The sequence below is a fragment of the Nothobranchius furzeri genome, chromosome 1 (assembly GCF_043380555.1).
Source record: "Nothobranchius furzeri strain GRZ-AD chromosome 1, NfurGRZ-RIMD1, whole genome shotgun sequence".
In the NCBI taxonomy this organism is placed as follows: domain Eukaryota; kingdom Metazoa; phylum Chordata; class Actinopteri; order Cyprinodontiformes; family Nothobranchiidae; genus Nothobranchius; species Nothobranchius furzeri.
The window spans coordinates 38,174,695-38,196,876 of NC_091741.1; the positions used below are offsets into that span (position 1 = coordinate 38,174,695).

At 44.2% G+C, this 22,182-nt stretch overlaps 2 protein-coding genes across 5 annotated transcripts; one reads left to right on the top strand and one right to left on the bottom strand.

The window, feature by feature from the left end:
- Positions 1-2,412: 2,412 nt before the first annotated feature.
- Positions 2,413-7,111, bottom strand: tmem19 (transmembrane protein 19). 3 transcript variants are annotated; one of them, XM_070546757.1, is made up of 8 exons: positions 7,015-7,111; positions 5,232-5,379; positions 4,666-4,779; positions 3,766-3,903; positions 3,620-3,696; positions 3,373-3,550; positions 2,799-3,008; positions 2,413-2,728 (listed from the first exon to the last, which is right to left on the bottom strand). In XM_070546757.1, the coding sequence occupies exons 1-8, from the start codon at positions 7,048-7,050 to the stop codon at positions 2,568-2,570; spliced, it is 1,062 nt and encodes a 353-aa protein (XP_070402858.1). In that variant the 5' UTR covers positions 7,051-7,111; the 3' UTR covers positions 2,413-2,567. The 3 variants fall into 3 exon arrangements, with proteins under 3 accessions (XP_070402858.1, XP_070402887.1, XP_070402911.1); XM_070546786.1 differs by lacking the exon at positions 7,015-7,111 and adding an exon at positions 6,218-6,366; XM_070546810.1 differs by lacking the exon at positions 7,015-7,111 and adding an exon at positions 5,663-5,771.
- A 2,462-nt stretch (positions 7,112-9,573) lies between these two features.
- kics2 (KICSTOR subunit 2) lies at positions 9,574-20,891 on the top strand. 2 transcript variants are annotated; one of them, XM_070546716.1, is made up of 5 exons: positions 9,574-9,705; positions 9,893-9,971; positions 14,229-14,518; positions 16,674-16,977; positions 19,847-20,891. In XM_070546716.1, exons 3-5 carry the CDS (start codon positions 14,287-14,289, stop codon positions 20,664-20,666), a joined length of 1,356 nt encoding a protein of 451 aa, XP_070402817.1. In that variant the 5' UTR covers positions 9,574-9,705; positions 9,893-9,971; positions 14,229-14,286; the 3' UTR covers positions 20,667-20,891. The 2 variants fall into 2 exon arrangements, with proteins under 2 accessions (XP_070402817.1, XP_070402802.1); XM_070546701.1 differs by lacking the exons at positions 9,574-9,705; positions 9,893-9,971 and having other exon boundaries at positions 14,087-14,518.
- Positions 20,892-22,182: the final 1,291 nt, after the last annotated feature.

Consider the following 22,182-nt stretch of genomic DNA (forward strand, 5'->3'; position numbering starts at 1 on the left):
CTGAAGTAAAACTCGAGGGTAAAAAAAATCATTATTTCTTACTTTTGTCCAAAACCGTGTTTAAATTGTTCCTTTTTGCTCCGCGGGAATAATTCTAATGGTGGTGAAATAATAGTTTGAGTTGCTTTATTACTACGTTTGTATTTTTGGGCTCAGAAAACCTTTAATAACTGTAAACCCGACTTGTTCCTTTTAGTTTTGTAAATAAATAATTCTAATGAATTGAAATAAGCTATTTAAATTTCTTTTTTTTTACAGATACACTTTGTGGTCTTTTTCTTTTTCTCTAGTTTTTTTTTTTTACTTTCCAAATTTAAATAGAACAAATAAAAAAATCACTTAAAAAACAAAACATTTACGGCTGTATTTCCGTCTAAATCTTTAGAAAATTCATCTGAAAATAACTTTAGTTTCGTACAAAGTACGAATTGGATTTCTCATCACTTTAGACTTCTGTAATCAGGTCATTTGGAATATCTCGTGGTTTATTCGCTGAAGGCTGTTTCACCCTTCCCCTCAGACGTCCACACAGAAACGTGTTCTTGTTTGAAACTTGTTGTTTTTTAGGATTTAATATTTGAGTTCAGGTCTGAGTCTGATCATCAGTTACTGATGAAAACAAAAGCTTTTCTGATGATTTTCTCTGTTTAATGGCAGACGGTGCAAAGATAATCAGACGTTTCTGGTTTTGATGAAATGTGCTTGATTATAAATGTAATCTGATTACTTAAGAGAAACTTGAGCAGACTGTTCTGTAGAAACGAGTGGATGTTCGTTCTGTTGATGTTATTTAAACACTCCTCTGCATCTCCGCTCACTCCCGGTTTGGTTTAGTGCCTTTTCTCTCAGACACTCTGAAATAAAAAACAGTGATACCTCTGGAACCCCGAACTCTCTCGATTCTGTTTCCACCTCGCCGGCCGGCCCAGCAGGGACGCCTCCAGAAAATTTTGATAGGGTGGCCAGATGGGGCCAAAGACATTTTTGGGGTGGCACACCAAATTGGTCCTTTTGTTAACTCTGGGAGAATTTAGCCTGTGACGATGTGCTGCATTGCACCTTTATTCGTTTTTATTAAAATAACGTATCCAAAACATTTAACTTAAATTTTACAAACATTTTAGAAAAATACATTTTAGTTATTTAAAATGTTATCCCCAATTTAATTTAAAAATAACTTTTATTTTAGGTTTATTCACCTCTTGCTGTGTTCACACACACACAAAAAATACTATGGAGATAAAAACTTTTAAATAGTGAGCAGCAGAAACATATGTTTATTTTTATTCTGATTATTTCTTTACTCATTAATTGTATTATTTTAACTTTGTTTTACAATTATGTCTTGAATAAACAAGATTAATTTATGGTTTGACTGAACATTAATATGATTTGTTAACACTGGCTTTTCCTGGGGGGGCCAGCAATTTTCTAGGGGTGGCCATGGCCACCCCTTGGGACACCCTTGCGGCCCAGATCAGACTTTAGCTCTGTGCCCATCTGAGGTCTGGAGCTAAACAGTCATAGCCTGGCAAGCCAGACTAAATAAATGTGTTATTTAGTCTGGCAACGCTCCATTGACGGCTCTCGGTTGTGGGGCGGGTTCTACCGTTGTCTTTCAAAGGATCTCTGCATGCTACTGGACAATGAATGTGACATACTCACCGCAACAGCTATCGGTAAATGAGGCGGTCCGCAGTTGAAGGAGAAAACACATCATTTTTTCTAAAAAAAGCACTTAAATACATCTATCTGCTCCTGATTCTGATGAAGCCCAAGTTCTAGTAGTCTAAAATTGATGTAAAAGCCGTTTCAAACGAGCTGTCGCCATCTTGTTTCACTCTGTTGCATCATCCCACCCACCAGGCATATAGAGTGCCCTGATTGGCCCACAAAGCGGATAAAGCTCTGTGATTTGTTCACTAAGCAGATAGAGCACTATGATTGGCCCACCATTATGGACCAATCGCAGCTCTTTGTGTTTGAAACCCCTCTAGAGAGCTGTGATTGGCCAGCCAGAGTGCTGTTAGGAGCTGCGGAGGTTCCAGTGGAGCATTCCTAGACCAAACTTGGCAAAGCAAGAATTTGGTCTAGTTCACTAGGCTAGAACAGTCCAGGTTCTGTGGAGGCGGAGAACATCCAGCTGTGTGCTAGCCAAAGCCGGTTGGCATGGCAACACTCGGCTCCCGATCTGGAGTGTTGACCTACCGTATATGGTAATACGACGCCACCCGAATGTAAACACGTTTCTTATCTGAGTTAGTTTCAGATGAAGCAGCAGCTCGTTGGATCAGAACCACGTAGTTAAACTTCTGGTTTGTTCATTTTCAGAAGCTTTTTCCTGGTGAGTTTGAGACACTTTTTTCCTTCAAACTTCCATAAAAACGGGATTACATCATCCAAACAGGCCAGTGAAGATTTACAAACACGAATAAAGTTTAATCAAACTACATCCTTGTTAAAAGTGATTTGTTGTTGCGGCACATCGTAGATCTGAGGAATGTGTGAACTCGGGTCAGAACTCGTAGAACATCTTCTATAGTCTCTGTCGTCCCGGATCAGGTCCACTACCGAGGCCACACCCCCCACGCCAGGCCGGGCAGGAAGAGCGCGATGAGGACGGAGGAGAACAGGTTGACGGCGTTGTTGTCCAGGATGGGTTTCCCACAGATCCGCCGGGTCGTAGCGGACTCGTAGCCCACCACCTTCCCGATGCTGGAGTCAAAGCCTGCAGAAGAACGGATTGGTGAAACTGGGTTTTAAACGCTTCCAGATTTTACTCCGGCTCCTGAACCGACCCGAGTACTGCATGTGAGCTCCCAGGAATGAGTCCAGCATGGATCCCAGCAAGCCCGCCACGCCGCCGTACGCCACGATGGGCCACTGGGGGTCGGCCAGGTGCAGGTTACCAACCATAAGAAGCTGTGTCACAAAATAGGCCACACCCACTGCCGCTCCACCCAGGAAGCTGGCGACCAATCCGATGGGAGTGACGCCGCCGTTGGTCCCTGGAGAACACGGATCAGGATCAACGGAAAAGAGGAATTTCACAGGCTAACGGGTAGGATTCTGTTCAGCTCTTCAAACTTAATCCTGTTGTCTGATGAAACCCAACAGGATTAATAAACGATTTCAGATGTTCTGAGCCATGACTCTTATTGTGAAGGATTAAAGGAAGTTCTCAGTTGTGCTGTAGAAAAGGACTCCAGGGGCCTTGGTTACAATAATCAGAATAAAAACAGGCGACTTTAGAATATTCCACTTATTTCCATATAATTTAACTTTTCCCTCATCGTTGAGTCAAGCCTTGATTTGTTAATCCCCCCGAGCTTTTGCACAGATCTGTGTCCTGGTCTCACGACTGCTTCTCACCTGCTGGGACCTCCTTCCAGGTGGTGATGAGTCTTGGCTGCGATTGGCTGAGAACAGGCCCCACCTCCGACGCCCAGGTGTCCCCCGCGCTGCAGGCGAGTGCGCCCAGTAGCGACAAACACATCCAGGAGGCGGAGTACTGTTTCCCAAAATCGACGGGAATCTCACCCGGACCCACCTGAAACACCAGCTTCCGTTTCACCGGATCATAGCGGATTCTTTCAGCTGGTTTTGTTTCGGTCCTTACCTCGATCATGTAGAGCAGCGCCAGCTCAGTGGGAACTCCTCCGTTACAGAAGACCTGGACCCAGTTCCTCTGACCACCTAACAAACAGCCAGATGTTTAGAAACCTGAAGTTAGACGTCTGCTTCTCCGGCGGCGGCTCCGCCCACCTTCTTTGTAGTCGACGTCTATTTTCTTCTTCTTCTCGGCTCCCCACCGGGTCAGCTTGGTGGAGGTGATGAAGAATGCCAGCAGAGCAGAGAAGAAGCTGAAGTTCGCCATTGTCAACACGAATCCCACCAGAAGAGCTGGAAAACACAGATCACACCTGCAGCACTCAGTCTGAGTTTAAGAAATGAATCCGATGGGCCATTCCCATTTGTACCGGGTCGGCCCGGGCTGGGTGGCCCCAGTCGGCCCCAGCCTGGCCCGGTTGATTCCACACATCCTTGCCTTAAGCCCATGTGGGCTGATTCTACCCACCAATCAGAGGCTTGCTCTAATGGAAGGTGTGAATTTGCTGTCAGCAGTGGGTGTGTTGGCCCTGGTCGGCCTGAAGCAGACCCCCTCGAGAAGAGGGCTGAGAATGAGCCTTGGTTGGCCCGGAAAAATACCAGGCCACCCAGATATGTAAACAACCTACGCTACCCGGCCCGGGCCAACCCAGTACAGATGGGAATGGCCCACAAGATGCAGGAGGAGCAAAGATCTTAAAGGTTTTTAAACATTTTTTAGTGAATGAAACCATTTTTAACCATTTTAATCTGTGCCTCGTTTAAAAACCTGAACCAGCTGCAGGCGGCGAGATGTTTTCATGGAAAACCGACTCGAAGTTGGAGTTCAGATGTAGAAAATGAAGAGGTCGACTGATCACAGTTCTTCAAAACATCGCTACATCTGATTTGTTATCATTTAGTGTGTGAATCACACTCGGCTACCAACAAGCCAGAACACCTGTACAAGTCACCGAGTCGGACATTTTCGTGTTTGCTATGCTAAACCATGTCCGCCATCTTTAATTTGACTGACGTCCACAAACGGCGTCTCTGTGCGGGAAGACAGCCCCTCACCTCCAAGGGCTCCCGACCGGTCCAGACTGTGTCTCCTCAGAGCTCGACCCGTCAGCATCAGGGGAACCAAGATGGAGAACAGCCATCGCCATGGCGACACTGGGTGCAGGTTACCTACAAACACACAAGTTTGCAAAGTCTGCAAAACATCAGATGATTTTTTTCCCTAAGTTTATGAAATAGCTTCATAAGAAATGCTCCGCTGGGTGGACTCCTCACAGCCACATGGGGGTGCCAAAAACAGTCAAAATGTTGTGAGAGGCTGCTTAAAACCTACTTAGTAAAGCGCGTAACTCTGTGTTATGTTTCATAACGGGTGTGTGTGTGTGTGTGAGTTTGTGACTGGACGGTGTTCCTGTGATGGCCTGGAGACCTGTCCAGGTTTAGCCCTGCCTCTCTCCTGATGACTGCTGAAGTAGACACCGGCTCCCCGCGCCCCCAGTGAGGACTAAGTGGTTACGGATGTGACGGAGGGAAAGGACGACTGCGTTTTCCACCGTAAACATAGACGGATTTCACACAGAACCTTCTGGGTTTAACGGGTCGGTTTGAGTCCCGGAGCTCACCGGAGACGGCGCTCATGGTGAGAGAGATGATCCAGAAGAAGAGGGACAGCGCCAAAGTGGCGCACAGGACGATCATATCAGTCATCATCTTGATGTATTCCTTTGTCAGGACGTTGCTCTCAGAGTCCATGATGACAGACGGGCTGAGCTGTGAGACAGGAGGACAGAGAAGACATGTGGGTTAACCAGCTCAGCCATCCAGAAGGTTGCCTTAGCTCTTCAGATGATGGAATATTCCTGGTATACGAATTCCTTCTTAGTTTAAAAGAAAACCACGATTTAACTCCTCTGGAAACAAACATAGTTCAGGGGTCATGGGACTTATTTTCTTGTGTTTGACGTCAGAGATACTTCCTGTTACATTCTACACAACTGATGATGGATGCAGACACATCTTTTATCTGAGAAACTTTGCTAAGATCAGGACCAACCTGAGCCACAGAGGTGCAGATGAACAAGTCCAACCATGTATGACCTCCAGACCCAATTACTGCTCTCCTGCATTACTGGGATGTTCTAAATCTGGGGTCTGGGTTTGATTCTAATGGAGGTTTTTCCTGCTCAAAGTGCGTTTTCCTCCCCACGGTCACCCGTCGTACTCTGCAGCTCAGGCAGGAGGACCGTAGTCCAGATTTGATCTCATCTGCTGGTTCTTTTTATTCAGAGTTAAATCTAATAAACCTGACTAGATCGAGCTCAGTTGATCTCGACTTGTTGCTTTTAGTTTCGAGCTTTTAGGTGATTTATGGTAAACTGGTCCTGATTGATTTTACTGTAAAAATATCCAGATTAATTCTAAACACAAACGTTCCCAGCTGACTTTGCTCAGAGTAACTAAATATTTCTAACGTGGACCCTTTAATGTGATAAATAAGCTCCACTCTCGCTGGCAAACATACAAATATTAGTGACGTAGATTACATCACGACCAATATTTGCTGTCAGTTTAAAAGTGTTATTTTCAGATTCGGAGAAGCTGAACTCACCCGTTGTTACCGGAGCCATCGTGACTGAACGACCGTTTATTTATCTTTTATTCGAATCGCTTTTTCTACCGTTTACTGTTTAAATATGAATGATGTCGTTTAACCGAAGAAAAAGGCGAATAAACCGAAACCCGGTACTAGCTACATCTGACAGCGGGGAGGAGGAAGGAAATAAAGGGCGGAAGAATTAGTTTGACGGACAAGTTTCCGTTTGGTTCTTAAAGAGTAACCCAACATAAAACAATTAAACGTGTGAGGAAAAAAACAAACCCGACGAGACGACTTCACTGTGTTCATAAAACATGAAAGCGTTTAAATCTTTTAACCCTTCCACTTTCCTATCAGGTGACCCCGCCAGGACAGGGGGTGGCTAAACAGGGTTTAAAGTTTATGCCTTGGCAGGGACATGCACCCCTTAAAAAATATTAAAATCAAAAATAAAAACACACCAGAGGTCCATCTGACCCCATTAACAATGCTGGAGGGTTACTGTGTTTTACTCTGGTGCTGCGACGAACATGACTTAAATACACATTACTCCACTTATATTTCTATACGTAGTTCTAATAAAGGCTAAGCACTTCATCATTTATTCAGTTTTGTCTTGCGCTGCAAATATTATTTAACTCCTGTGTAAATGACTGAAATGAGAGATTTCTGAATGCAGTACACATTTTTAAATGTCTGATTTAATAACTGCAACAGTCTTCTGCTCATAGTTATTCATGTTAAACATGAAAAGAAAAATGTTATTTTTGCAGAAACAGAAGGAAGCACAAATCCAAAGCAAACCTCACCTTTTTTCCTTGAAACTCTGATCTCAGACTGGCCATCGTGCAGCCAAAAGCTTTGCACAAGACGTTCCCTGTATGTTGTAATCAGATGTGAAACTACTCATCATCCCAACAGTGAGAAAAGTGGCAGAATACAAATGGATCTCTGTTTCCCCCAGAAAAAACGGTCCCCTGACTCAAATGTCAAACAGTTTCCCGACTCAGATCATCTGACTTTATATCAAGCTGGACATTTATTATGTTATCATGCAAATTAGTTCAACTTTAATTCTAAAATGCTAAAAGATTAAATGTTTAAATGTTTCTATGTCTGACTAAATTATTAACTCATTTCCTTTGGAGCGAAAAGCTAAAACGGCAGCTCAGATACAGTTTACTAAGATGACTATGAGGTAAACCTTTACATAAAAGTATTTACAAAGGAAAAAATGTACAAACAAAACAAAAACAACAACAAAAAACCCCATTTGTATTAAACTAAAAATCTTAGCTAGTCAATGAAGTTTAAGATTTTGCAGATCTTTAAAGAGCAAGTCCCCTCCAAATCAGCTTATTCTTCTGATAAAATACATAAATGTGTGTCTAATCGTGCTGCAGACACGTGTGGTCAATAGTTTTGCACTTTAGTGCATCTTAGTTCAAATTTAAATTTTCTGCCTAAAACTGTCAGTGTTGTGCCATTGCCAGGTAAAAACTCTGCACTGCATTTGATCTGCCATCGCTATTAGCTAAGAGGTACCCTAGAACGTTAGCTGGTACCATATGATGTCACAATGTCGATGTGAGCCTGTGTGTGTGTGTGTGTGTGTGTGTGTGTGTGTGTGTGTGTGTGTGTGTGTGTGTGTGTGCATCGCGCTCTCGGTCTGCTAGACAACAGCATTTGTTGCATTTTTCAAACAGGAAGTGGGAGTGGAGTAAAACTGGTAGGGGGTGACTTGCTCTTTAAAAACTTTTAGGAAAGAAGATGCAGAAGATATGACTTTGACTTTCTCAGATTTGTTGTTGAACAGCTGAGTGACTTTTTAAATACTGTTGGACTGACCGAATGAAAACTTTAAAAACAAGGATTTGTCTTGCTGAAAGAAAGAAACTAAATAAAGAGCAAGTCACCCCCAAATAAACTTTTTTTTGCTGATAAACTAAATAATCAAGTGTCTAATCGTGCTGCAGACACGTGTTGTCAATAATTTGGACTTCAGTGCATCTTAGTTAAAATTTAAATATTCTGCCTAAAACTGGCAGTGTTGTGCCGTTGTCAGGTAAAAACTTTGCACTGTATTCTAATTTAAATCTGCCACTGCTATTGGCTAAGAGGTATGCTATGATGTAAACTGGTACGTTATGATGTCACAATGCTGTCATGAGCCTGTGTGTGTGTATTTGTTAGCAGCTCCGCCTTCTCGGTCTGCAGGGTCCGAAATTAAATTTTTTACTCACCGGCCAAGCATATTTTTTACCGGCCAAAATTCTAAATGATTTAGATCCACCTAAAGCATGCTATTCTATATTACGTTGATTCCAAACAGAGTGACAAAATAATTAAAACATCAATTAATAAGGAAAACAACTCTTGTCACTTTTACTATTTATTTATTTATTTATTTATTTTTAGAGATGTTTTTATGAACTCTTTCATTGAAATCTAGTCAGACTCCTTGTTTTCTCTGTCCATGAAGTCTGGCCTCCTGCTTCTGACACCGTCTTTGTGCCAAAGCATTACAGCCTAATTTGGGTCCTAGTCCTTGATCTCTGGAGAACACAGCTGCACCATGAGAATATCTGAAAGTGTGTCAGGGCTAGGGTTGTCACGGTAACCGGTGTAGCAGTAAACCCCGGTAAAAAAGTTGACAATAAATAATAACGGTCTTGTTTAAAAAAAAATATATATATATTATCTCGGTGGATTAGCGTGGCTGCGGTGTAGGCGCGGTGACCCTTACCAGCCACCGTATCATCTGCTGAAGTTGCCGGCGGCACATGCGCACTTTGTTGTTTACGACCAAAACTTTCTTTAAGCTAAAGCTGAAATACTGGCCAGAGGAGACGGCACTCGGGACATTTATTATCCCTCAAAGAAGACAAAGTCGGAAGTACGGGCATCTTTTGGATATTTGAAGAATGCCGGAGGGACAGTTGTCTGTGAAGGGCAGCAACGCTACGTGGCCATCATAATGTAGCCATTGTCTCACGACTGCGCCGTCTCCAGTTCGCCACTTTTCACAAAATCTTCTGGTTGCCACTGGTCCTGGTGGTTTTTCTTCCAGTTCGACGAGTTTTCTTTTGGAAGGCTGGCTGACTCCAGTTAAAAACCGCCACATTTCACCGCTAGTTTTAACACGAAGCTAACTGCTAACTTGATGTAGCAGTACGAAATACCTGCTCCAAGTTTATTGGTTTAGAACAGTACGCCCTCCATACGTAGGAGGGCGCTCCGGCTATAAAAGGGGAGCTCCTCCGGTAAGGAAGCAATTTCAGGAAACGGCTGGTTTTAAGTGTACCACTACGTGTTACCAACCCGTGTCCTTTGGCTGCGTTTTTGGGGTGATCGGCTCTGCTCCAACTGTGCTTGGGCAATTAATCAGTGCTGGGTGTGACATCATCGCTTGCCTTTGCTAAACAAAACATTAGCAAACGGGAAAGATTGAATCCCCGTTGCTGCTGGGCAGGGAGTTCCCTTCTACTCAGGGGTCATCGGTGAGAGGATCGATTTCTCCGTGGTCCAGCGGGAGGCGCCGCTGTTTTGTTTCGTTTCCTTTTTCTACATTTCAAATCAGCTGTTTGAAGGAATTTCCCTGGCTCGTGGCCGGAGTCCAGAAGGAAGAACAGCTGATTTATATTGTACACATTTTATACCGTTTTTAATCTTTTTTTCTTTGTGCAGGCTGAGGCAGGAGGTGTGGTGTGTGGCCTCGGAGGTGGTGGTCCCGTGTGCGTGTGGTGGTGCTGGTTTTCTCACGTTGGTATGAATGTTCACTGCCAGGGGTGAATCCTTTATACGTTCTTCATTATTTTTCTTGTGTTGGGGCTTCTCTGCCCCGCGTTACCTGCCTCCATCGCTAGCCTCAGTCCTGCTTGTTAACCTTTTTATTTATTTAAATTTGTAGTTGAATTGTGTTTAGTTAACTCTCATTTTTTTGGGACCTCATGAATCAATTTCAGTGAGTTAAATTAATTTGTTTCTTCATACATTTCATTGGCTCAGTTTCTGTTGGGGCATTAATTTTAGTATTCTTTTATGGTATTTTACATGGCCAGTTTTTAAAATGTCTTTTAAACTGTCTCCTCTATAAAATAAAACAAATTTATTGTAACTTCTGAAACCACGTCTACTGTCAAGTGAAATGAATCTATATGCTTTAATTCCTTGGGTGAAATTCCCAAGGTGGCGTTGTTAATAAAATTACACTCGAGCAGGTACAATTGCCATCCTTGGCGTCAACAGGTCATAGACCACTCCCGTATTGCCACATTGATAAACTGATTGAATGGGATAGGTGGAAATGACGTTGGATGCGGCGTTCACGTTTCGCGTATGTTTGTGTAAGTTGCATGCAGGCGGCAGGAGTATCAGAAATCCGTGTTAGACGACTGATAAACATAACTAATTTGGTGCAAACATTTACTCGCCAGGTGGCAGGTAGAGCTCAAAAATTTACTCGCCAAATCGAGCAATTTACTCGCATTTGGCGAGTGTTAATTTCGGACGCCAGGCAACAGCATTTGTTGTATTTTTCAAACATGAAGTGGGAGTGGAGTTAGACTCTGGTAGGGGCTGACTTGCTCTTTAAGTGACAAAAAGAAGCTCAACGGCGTCACTACTGGTAATTCTTGGGACTCAAACTCAAAGAATTTCTCAGGATCATTGTCTAACGAGGACATTCCAGTGCAGCCAGATTCCTCTGGGTGTTTCTGAGCAAAGACAACTTTTAAAATTATTTATGACCCCAAACTGAGGTGGAAAAAATCCTTTTGACTCTGGAAGGAAAGAAACCACAAACTGAAGGGATCACATGAGAGGAAAAGCCAGAGCTTCAGCCAGAACGGAAAAGTTTTGAATGCTTGGTGATATAACTAAAGCGCCAGACTTGTTTGCTTGATGGATACTTGAGATCTGAAGAATTTGGATATATTGAAGCATCAAACTCTGTGTTCCTCAAACCCGTGAGCAGTTTTTTTTCAGTAAAGACCCATTATCACGCATTTCTTACGTGAAGCACCAAGGTTATCTCTAGATGATCATCCCTCAATCATCCGTCCAAAAAAATATGCAGCAAACAGTGCATGGTGTGTGTGTGTGTGTGTGTGTGTGTTTGTGTGTGTGTGTTTGTGTTGATCCGAACAGAAAATGCCATTTTTAACAGCTAGTTCCAATACATGTTAAGCATAGAGTACAAATTGTTTAATTTAAACCAAAACTATAGCATGCTGTTTGCTTATCTGACATTGAGGGAAGGCGATGCTCATTATTTTTTACTTTACTTTACTTTTTCCGGAACCGCGCTGCTCTAGGTAGCTGCATGTTGGAGTAGCTCTGTTGACTATATGTAAGTTTTGCCTTTTCTTAGGCATTTTTCTTCTTGTTTTTCAAGAAAAACTGTTTTTTTGGACACTTTACTTTTCTGTTTCTGGTGCTGTGAAGCTTGGAGGATTTTTACTGCTATTTCTTTTAGCTTTTTTCACTTTTTGAGCATTTGTTATGATGTGTAACCATGGCAACAAGCTGTTTACAATCGGGAGCAGCTGATTAACATGGGAAAGGCTGAAATAATACCTGAACTGAAGCCACAAATCCCAAATGAGCTCAAACGCAAGAAGCGTGGGTGTAGAGCGGGAGCAAAACGGAGACAGAGAAAGAGGAAATTCAAACCATCTCTTCCATCGATCATAATGGGCAATGTGAGATCACTGGCCAACAAGATGGAGGAACTCCAAGCCCTTTCAAGGACTCAGCCAGAGTTTCGGCAGTTTCAGAACCACTGGAGGAGATAATGCAAGGAAGGATTCTTCAGAGAATCAAGAAAATGATGGACAACCCTGAGCGTTCTCTTCACAAGACTGTCCGACAACAGAAGAGTGTCTTCAGTCAGAGGCTTCTTCAGTTTGGCTGCAACACTGACCGCTACTGGAGATCCTTCCTGCCAACAGCCATTGTAATATACAACAACTCTTTGATGACTTGATTATTATTATTATTCTGAGCTACTACAGCAATCAATGTCCCTCTGGGATTAATAAAGTATTTTTGAATTGAATTGAACGGCAGAGGCTTTCAAATGCTGTTTAAAATCGGAGTCAGGCAAATCTGTTCTCTGTTTAGTAAAACTATGTAAGCGGATCTGCTATGAGTAATTTCAATTTAAGAATCTTTATCCATGGATTTTCTGAAAAGTGTCATTTTGTTGGGGAACAATCAGCAGATTGCTGTTTGGATTCAGATAGAAAGATAAAAATTTGGAAAAAAGAAATTTACTCCAAAAATCCATGCCTTTACAGTAAAACAATTCAATCCAATTCAATTCAAAAATACTTCATTAATCCCAGAGGGAAATTGATTGCTGTAGTAGCTCAGAATAATAATAATAAGTCATCAAAGAGTTGTTGTATATTACAATGGCTGTTGGCAGGAAGGATCTCCAGTAGCGGTCAGTGTTGCAGCCAAACTGAAGAAGCCTCTGACTAAAGACACTCTTCCGTTGTCGGACAGTCTTGTGAAGAGAATGCTCAGGGTTGTCCATCATTTTCTTGATTCTCTGGAGAATCCTTCTTTGCATTATCTCCTCCAGCGGTTCCACAGTCGTCCCCAGAACAGAACCAGGCTTTTTTATTAGGCTGTTGAGCCTTTTCAGGTCCCTGCTTCTGATGCTGCTACCCCAACAGACGAAGGCTGAAGAGATTACACTCTCAACAACAGACTTGTAGAAGATCTGCAGCATCTTGCTACAGACATTGAAGGACCTAAGCGTCCTCAAGAAGTGCAGTCTGCTGTGTCCCTTCTTGTAAACGGCTTCGCTGTTCTTTCTCCAGTCCAGTCTGTTGTCCAGGTGAACTCCAAGGTATTTGTATTCCTCAACCACCTCCACTTCTTCTCCCATGATGGAAACAGTGTTTGACTCCACCCTGTTTCTTCTGAAGTCTAAAATCATCTCCTTTGTTTTGTTCACGTTCAAGGTCAGATGATTGTTTCCACACCATGCCACAAAGTGCTCCACCAGCTCTCTGTACTCATCTTCCTGTCCATCTCTGATACACCCGACAACTGCAGAGTCATCTGAGTATTTCTGAAGATGACAGGTCTCTGATTTGTACTGGAAGTCTGAGGTGTACAGGGTGAAAAGAAATGGTCATTTGACCATTTTCTCACAGTTCTTCTTGTCACAGGTTGCCCCTGAGCAAGTGGTTTGTATTCTGAGCAGAGAAAAACAAGATTGTGATCTGACTGTCCCAGAGGAGGTCTTGTTTTGGACATGTATGCATTCTTTACATTCGCATAACACAAATCCAATGTCTTGTTTTCTCTGGTGGAGCAGCTGATCTCACATTGCCCATTACGATCGATGGATCAGATGGTTTGAATTTCCTATTTCTCTGTCTCCGTTTTGCTCCCGCTCTGCACCCACGATTCTTGCGTTTTAGCTCATTTGGGATTTGTGGCTTCAGTTGAGGTATTATTTCAGCCTTTCCAAGCTGCTCCCGATTGTAAACCAACTTGTTGCCATGGTTACGCATCATAACAAATGCTCAAAAAGTGAAAAAATAGCTGTAAAAATCCTCCAAGCTTCACAGCACCAGAAACAGAAAAGTAAAATGTCCAAAAAAATACCGTTTTTCATGAGAAACTAGAAGAAAAAATGTCCAAGAAAAGGCAAAACGTACATATTGTCAACAGAGCTACTCCAACATGTAGCCAGAGCAGCGCAGTTCCGGAAAGTTCATGTTTCTTGGTTTTTCTCAGTATATTTGTTGAAAATTAACAATAAAATATCTGCTACATGTTGTAAAAATTATGCCTTTTTGGCGCTTTGGGCTTTCCGTAGTGTTGATTTTTCATCCAATATGGCGTCAGCCGTGAACGCGGTTAGCTAGTTTAGTTTTATTTAAATCTTAAATCGTTTTAGGCAAACATAAGATGCTTTTTCTGGGATTACTTTGACTTTTGTTCTTGTGTCTGTGCTGTTCGGTGGCCTATGTCTGGGTAAATGTAACGTTTTTGGTGAAAGATGACCTTTTCGTACGCGGACACACCGACACGGTTCCAGATACTGTAGAACCGGAGTCATGACGGAGGTGGAGGAGTTGCGGCCGGTCCCACGGGAGCGGGCTATCCTGGAGAGTTTCTTCACTCAGGTCGGGCTGCTGTCTTTTGACCGGGCCAAGGACTACGTGGAGAAGGAGAGGGACGCCAGCAAGAGCACCGGGGCTCTATGGGGCTCGCTGCTAGCCGCGTTGGCGCACCTGGCCGCCGCCGAGAAGGTCTACCATAACCTGACCTTCCTGGGACAGAAGATAGGTGAGGATGGCTCCTACCCTATGAGGGATTGGTTCTGTTTATGTCGCCGTAAATTAACCATATATCTTTGTTGGGAAGGGCTCTGAAATTCTGTTACTAAAAATGAACTGATGCAGGTTTTCAGGGCCGATACCGATTTTATCTGTTTAATCATTGAGAGCGACAGAGTCTAGTAAATGCTTAAACAATTAGAGAATTAAAAGGTCATACATCATGCAACATCCACTGTTAAAGCTTTTGAATATGTTATACAGATATTGCATCATTAAAAACACCCCAAATCGATTTTTGGCTTCACGAGTGCATTTTCCCGTCACAGCTGCAAATCCCCTGCTGGTCTGCCCAGCTGCTGCAAAAGCCTGGATGAGGCACGGTTGCGTCATCATAGGCGCTTACACAGTATCAATCAATCAATCAATCAATCAATCAATCAAAGCTTTATTTATAAAGCGCCTTCCGCAACCCTGTCAGGAAGCCCAAGGCGCTGAACACTGTACAGTACACAGTGGCGTCGGTACGGTACTGTTACAAACCCATGTGTGGCTCGCTAGGAGACTGAGGGCTTGCAACATAAAAGGGAGACGAGTCAGTGCAGTTAAAAATAATAATGATAATTTTCTTAGATAAAACAACTCAGTAAAGGTCAAAACAAACTCAGGATTATTTCAGGGCAAAATCCAGAAAACCTAAAACGACCAACAAAGGACGGAAAAGGGAAGAAATTAGCATAACAATAATATTCATATTAATAATAATAATAATAATAATATTAATTGAAACCCAAACAGTCAGGACTTGAACCCAAGGGCTGAAAACACCCTGTAGAGAAATCCCCAAAAGAGTGGTTAAGGTACAAACATCAAAACCACTAGTCCATGGATAAAGTAAGTCTTTATCAGAAGCCCAGGCTATTTCCTGGTAGCGAGGCTGTTCCTCCAGTTCAAGAGTCAAATGGCTTTGCACAAAAATCCGAGAGCTGGGAGTTCCATCCATCCATTTTCTGAACCCGCCTTGTCCACGCAGGGTCGGGGGGGGGGGGGGGGGGCTGGTGCCCTTCTCCAGCGGTCAACGGGCAATCAGGCGGGGTACACCCTGGACAGAGAGCCAGTCCGTCGCAGGGCAACACAAAGACACACACACACACACCTAAGAACAATGTAGACAGACCAATTAACCTAACAGTCATGTTTCGGACTGTGGGAGGATGCTGGAGAACCCGGAGAGAACCCACGCATGCACAGGGAGAACATGCAAACTCCATGCAGAAACATCCCAGGCCAGAATCCACTGCGCCACTGTGCAGCCCGAGCTGGGAGTTCATTGATACAAACAGTACTTTCATCGGAACTGTTCGAAATCACAAGAGGCTTTAAAATGGAACCCTTATACTCATCCACTCTTGACGATCCAGGTACAGGCTTAGGATCGCACTCCCGAATGCCAGTTTCAGGTCACAGGTCCGGGACAGGTCTCCTCCCAGTTCGGCTCGGCTCAGCTGCTTGTAGCTCCCAGCCGGGCTCCTCTGGATCCATCCAGCGTGAGTCTTAAGCGATTCCCATCAGTTCTCCGCCCGCTCCTTGGCCGATCCCTCTCCAGCGCTCAACCGACCTTTTAACAGTTTCTCAGGCTCTGTCGTCCTTCTCTCTCGGGCTTTTAACGGCTCAGTCTTCCTCCACCTCTCACGTCTGCGACGTTCGCAGTCTCACTCGTCAGTCTTAGCTTTTCCCCATCTCCTCCTGACGAGTCTGTGAGCTCCCTCTTTTACCGCGTTCTCATCGGTGAAATGTGGAGCACCTGTGCGTTCCAGCAGGTGTGGGCAGAGCCACCAGGACTCCATACCAGCTCTAAGCTGGCCAGAGGGCTGCCAACCGTAACAGGGACCGTAATGTGGTTTAACACACAGGTCAGGAACCAACGGCGTTTTCCGTTCTGATTTTTTTCAGACCTCCTCCCCAGCAGTCCGACTAGGACCGAGGTGACACTACGGACATCTCAGTAGTGCCATCGGTTCTATTTTATCATGTTTTTTGGGCCTGTTGTTGCTCTGGAAGGTGTAAGATGGCATGATACAGGCCCTTTAAGGTTTATTAGCACTGTTGCACATGAGTTAGAATAAACAAACACCTTCACATCTATCATGTTTGTTTCGCTTCAGGTGGTCAATCCTTCTTCAGTCGCAAGGACTCCATCCGCACCGTCTACACCTCCCTGTACAACGAGCTGAAGAAGGTGGTGACGATGGGTCGCCACAGCCAGCCGAGCTCTTCCTCCAACTCTTCCTCGTCCTACCTGGAGGACCTGCTGTCTCACCTATCAGAGCAGCTCTGCCACTTCACCCAGGCCCGTATGGAGATGGCTGACGTGTACGAGAAGCTGCACTTGCTGGGAAGCCAAAAGAGCATCAACTCGGAGGAGCTGGTGGCCACGCTGGAGTCAGTCCTGCACAAATACAGCTCCAAGTGAGTCGGTGAGGTCCAGAAATGCTGCTTCCTGCCCCAGATCACCTTACAGGAAACTCTCTGAAGTTATTCTGCAATCAGTTCCACCCTGAAAGCAGTAGAAGTGGTTTACTTTACGCTAGGGCTGCACAATATATCGAAAAATTATCGTCATCGCGATAACAGGACGTGCGATAGGCCCATCGCAAAGCACGTCAAAAACAGCGATAAATGTTTGGTTCAAACATTTTGTAAACCAGCTCTGTTTTTTACGTGGAAGTATTATTTGACCAATCAAATGTAGTCCTTCTGATATGCGGCCAATCAGATGGGTCCGTTCACGTAATACGCCCGCCCCCTACATAGACCCTTTTGGAAAGCAACACCCGAACAGAGTTAGCGGCGCCGTTCCCTTGTTCGTCATGCTGGCTCAGATTAACGAACGCACTTTGTGCTGAGGTTTCTGGATTCAGCGCTGCTTTCAAACGTGAACGTGAGTCCGCTCGGTGTCGTTAATCATTTTTACCGGGTTGACTCCGACACGTGCCGGTGAACCAACCCACCTTCATGTCGCTAGTGTTAGCCCCGGGCTCCGGTTAGCTTCCAGCTAAAAGGCTACAGCACTCTCCTCCCATTCCCACCCTGCTAAAGAGGGCCTGGAAAAGTTCCCCCACACATCAAAGTGATTTTTCATTCATGAGCTTTTATAACCTTGTTAATCAGGATAGTTGATTTGCTGCTGCACATAAACTGTCAGTCAGAAGCTCTGCTAGCCGGTTGTCTTAGAGGAGCTAGTTCAATTAGTTAGCTTGTATCAGAATCATAGTTGCAGTTTCATCATCTGAGCTGCTTTTTAAGATCTAGGTAAACTTGTTCAATTTGGGGTTAAAAACAAACATTTTCACATATTTTCCATGTAGTTTTTTTGCCTCTTCTGAAAGGTAGACAATTGTTTTTCTCTTTCCCTCAGAAAATCTTAATATTCTCCTAGTTTGGCCCAGCACAGTTCACTTCCCAATTACAGCAACAGCCTTATATCATAACCACATAAGTGGAGAAAATGTTCAGTAGCAATGAGACAATTTACTGTTGCATTTAAGTGATGTTAACTATTATTTAACATTTAAACTTGCTTTCTGATTATTTTTATTTATTCTAAAAAACCCTGGTAAGGGATGTTTTTCTGTATTTGGAGCATCAGAAAAAGTTTTATGGTGGAGGTGATGTTTTAAAGTCACTGAGACACTGCATGCATGCAGTTTGTTGTTTTGCTGCTAATACAGTAGCAGGTGCAGCTGCTAATACAGTAGCAGGTGCAGCTGCTAATACAGTAGCAGGTGCAGCTGCTAATACAGTAGCAGGTACAGCTGCTAATACAGTAGCAGGTGCAGCTGCTAATACAGTAGCAGGTGCAGCTGCTAATACAGTAGCAGGTGCAGCTGCTAATACAGTAGCAGGTACAGCTGCTAATACAGTAGCAGGTGCAGCTGCTAATACAGTAGCAGGTACAGCTGCTAATACAGTAGCAGGTGCAGCTGCTAATACAGTAGCAGGTGCAGCTGCTAATACAGTAGCAAGTGCAGCTGCTAATACAGTAGCAGGTGCAGCTGCTAATACAGTAGCAGGTACAGCTGCTAATACAGTAGCAGGTGCAGCTGCTAATACAGTAGCGGGCGCAGCCGCTAATACAGTTGCGGGTGCAGCCGCTAATACAGTAGCGGGCGCAGCCGCTAATACAGTAGCGGGTGCAGCCGCTAATACAGTAGCAAGTGCAGCCGCTAATACAGTAGCAGGTGCAGCCGCTAATACAGTAGCGGGCGCAGCCGCTAATACAGTAGCGGGCGCAGCCGCTAATACAGTAGCGGGCGCAGCCGCTAATACAGTAGCAGGCGCAGCCGCTAATACAGTAGCAGGTGCAGCCGCTAATACAGTAGCGGGCGCAGCCGCTAATACAGTAGCGGGCGCAGCCGCTAATACAGTAGCGGGTGCAGCCGCTAATACAGTAGCAGGCGCAGCCGCTAATACAGTAGCAGGTGCAGCCGCTAATACAGTAGCAGGTGCAGCCGCTAATACAGTAGCAGGTGCAGCCGCTAATACAGTAGCAGGTGCAGCCGCTAATACAGTAGCAGGTGCAGCTGCTAATACAGTAGCAGGTGCAGCTGCTAATACAGTAGCAGGTACAGCTGCATATTTCTGCAATAAAAATGTTATGTTGTAATGGAATTCATGCATTAGTTTTTGTTTGCTTTGAACCCAGAGCAGCCGTCACACGCCAGACGACATCAACACTGCATACTTTAGTATTTGTTAATTTATCGTGACTAATATCGATATTGCAATATTAAGCACTGTTATCGAATATCGCAGGTTTTCCTAATATCGTGTAGCCCTACTTTACGCTTATTTCTGTCCAAATCCATAGAAGTGTCAGGTATTAGCTGGACTCTTTGATTTTAAAGGTGGACATTTAGCATAAAAAGAACCCAAATAAAGGTTTGATACAGTTTGTTTTGATAAACTGCTGAACTTCACAGTTTCTAAAAATAAGATAGTAGAACAAAGTAAAGATGAGCGACACATTCAGGCTGTTGGAGGAAAACTTTCTGCTTAATCCGACAAAAACTGGATTCTAGTTTCTCCTCAGAGACACGTCAGCAGAACGGTGTGTGTGTGTGTGCGTGTGTGTGTGAGAGCTGCTCACACAGTATCAGTCTGAGCTGAAGGGTGGAAATGAGGAACGTTCTGGAGCTAAATCCAGTTTGGTTCTGAGAATCTCCATCTGAGCGTCGTTAGCTCCTGTGTTTGAATCCAGGTTTTATCAGCTGTTTCGAACTGAACCTTTCTGTTGCTGTTGGATCCGACTGGTTAGACTTCTCACCTTCGCCTCCAGGTTCCATCACCCCATCCTGGGCCGGGTGGAGGAGGTTTTCCAGACGGAAGTGGATGTGGTTACCCAGCTAGTGCGCTGCCAGGCCCAGGTGTCGGAGTGGCGCTTCCTGCCTGCTCTGCTGAGCCTCCACAGCTCCCACTCTAAACTCACCGCCTGGGCTCAGCTGTTCCAGAAGCAGAAAGAAACCCGGAAGCATCTGTTTGGAGGCCAGTCCCAGAAGGCCGTGCAGCCGCCTCATCTTTACGTCTGGCTGCAGCGGTTCCACGCGGTGCTGCTCGCCAAATTCAGCTTCTATTTCCACGAAGCTTTGAGCCGGCAGACGACTCCGGCCGACATGAGGACGCTGACTGCTCGCACTACCCCCGACTACTACGGAAAGATCTCCGGCTTCATCCGTAGACACGATGCCAGCAACGTGTCGCTGGTGTTTGACAACCGTGGCTCAGAGAGCTTCCAGGGTCACGGGTATCACCACCCACAGTCGTACCGGGAGGCGCCGAAAGGGGTGGAGCAGTTCCCTGCCGTGGTTTCGCTGCCATCGGGCGAGAGACCGCTCACGCACTGGCCAAACGTCATCATGATGATGAGTGACCGCGCTGCCGAACTCAACACCCTGGACAAAGTGGTTCAGTTCTATGATGACAAAGTCCAGAGCACCTACTACCTCTCGCGGCCCGAACCACACTTCACTCTGGTGGTGATCTTTGACGGCAGGAAGTCCGAGAAGGACCAGCACATCACCGCCTTCCTGCAGGAGATCTCCAGCTCACTCCGAAACTCCAAACCATTCAGCATCCTCAAACCGGGGTCAAAGGGCTGAGCTCAGCAGGAAGCTGGAGTTCTGGACCTCAGCCTTTAGTGGTTCAACAGAACCTTCCAGACCAAAGACACGAAAACCATTCTGAATCAGAACCAACGGAACCGAGCAGATTAATTCCTGCGTGTCAAATCATTTTTAATTATCAATAAAAAAATTGTCAGCTTTTTATTTGTCTTTTGTTGCTTTTGATGAAAATAAAATACATTTTTGAGATTAACAACTTCATTTTGTGGAGCCTCAGATTTTTTGTTACATTCTTTAATAAATACGAATTTATTCAAAACCCTGGCAGCTTTATTTCTATAGAAACGTTCAAACACAAAAGCAGTTAACTAATAAGCGGAAGTAAACAGAAGGATGATTGGTAGGTGGCGCATTCGCACCGACCAGAGCAGATGCGCTATAAAGCCACTCCTCCAGGGGGCGCTGTAGGCTAACGTGTAACTTCCTGCAGAGGCTGAGCTACTTAACTGGTCTAGTTGTGGGAATGTGGCAGAATCACACCGGTCTGGTAAGCAGACTCATTTTATGACATAGAACAAGATATTTTTTACACAGTTTAGCCCTAAAGTGTCTTAATTATATCAACGTGTGCACGAGTCACTAATGCTAACACTAGCTAAAAACAGGAACAAGTAGAGGTGTGACGTTTTAATTGTCTTCCGTAACAGGCTCACAGGGTTTGATTCAACACGCAACACTTTATTTAATGTTGCTCTTGAATTTAGTTGCTACGTTTTCACTTTCCATGCTAAAGGACCAGACTGACGAGCTAACGGCTAGCTTCAGCAGCTATTTAAATGGCACGTTTTTATTTTGAAAGGCAGTTTTGGCCATTATTTAGTGTGACTGTGTAACAAACCATTCTTTTGCCCTAAAACTCTTAAACCCATGTAATTTGTGTTTAGTTAAAGAGCAAGTCACCCCAAACTTCTTTATGCTCATAAACCAGGGGTGTCAAACTCAAACTCACACGGGGCCGAAATGAAACTCTGGGACGGAGTCGAGGGCCAAACTTAATATTTTTTGAAAAAGTGACGGCAAATTTGCACATTTTCTTTATCAACATAAATGCAATTTTGAACCTTTAAATTTGGAAACAAACTTATTTCTGCATTAACACTGAATGTGAAATAACCAAATTACACACGAACAAGTCAGTTTTAAATAAAAGGCATCAGTGGTATTCATTACTTGTGGTATAATCAGCATTTTTAAAATCTTTAAATCTTTTCTCACGGAACAACAACAAAATAAAAATATCATTTTATCTTAAATGAAAATGCAACATCTCACCTGTTAACTTTCATGTTTTGGAGCAGAAAAAAGAGCATAAAACCAACATATTTAAAGCTCAGTTTGCTCCACTGGTTTACTGTGATGCTCACCTGTTCCAGCCAGATACCTGCATCATGGGGTTGATCTGAGCTGAGGAGGAGACTCCTGTTGTTTTGTTCATCTTCATCATAATAACGACAACATTAGATGACAACAGGTGCTCACATAGGTTTGTGCT

What these genes read in the sequence shown, in the direction of transcription:
- tmem19 (XM_070546757.1), bottom strand. Translation starts at nt 7,050, where the DNA reads ATGGCCAGTCTGAGATCAGAGTTTCAAGGAAAAAAG. An exon ending in CTGGAAGGAGGTCCCAGCAG is followed by an intron (nt 3,009 to 3,372) that starts GTGAGAAGCAGT and finishes CGTGTTCTCCAG; the next exon opens with GGACCAACGGCGGCGTCACT. An exon ending in AGCTCACATGCAGTACTCGG is followed by an intron (nt 2,729 to 2,798) that starts GTCGGTTCAGGA and finishes GTTCTTCTGCAG; the next exon opens with GCTTTGACTCCAGCATCGGG.
- kics2 (XM_070546716.1), top strand. Translation starts at nt 14,287, where the DNA reads ATGACGGAGGTGGAGGAGTTGCGGCCGGTCCCACGGGAGCGGGCTATC. An exon ending in CTTCCTGGGACAGAAGATAG is followed by an intron (nt 14,519 to 16,673) that starts GTGAGGATGGCT and finishes GTTTCGCTTCAG; the next exon opens with GTGGTCAATCCTTCTTCAGT. An exon ending in CTGCACAAATACAGCTCCAA is followed by an intron (nt 16,978 to 19,846) that starts GTGAGTCGGTGA and finishes CTTCGCCTCCAG; the next exon opens with GTTCCATCACCCCATCCTGG.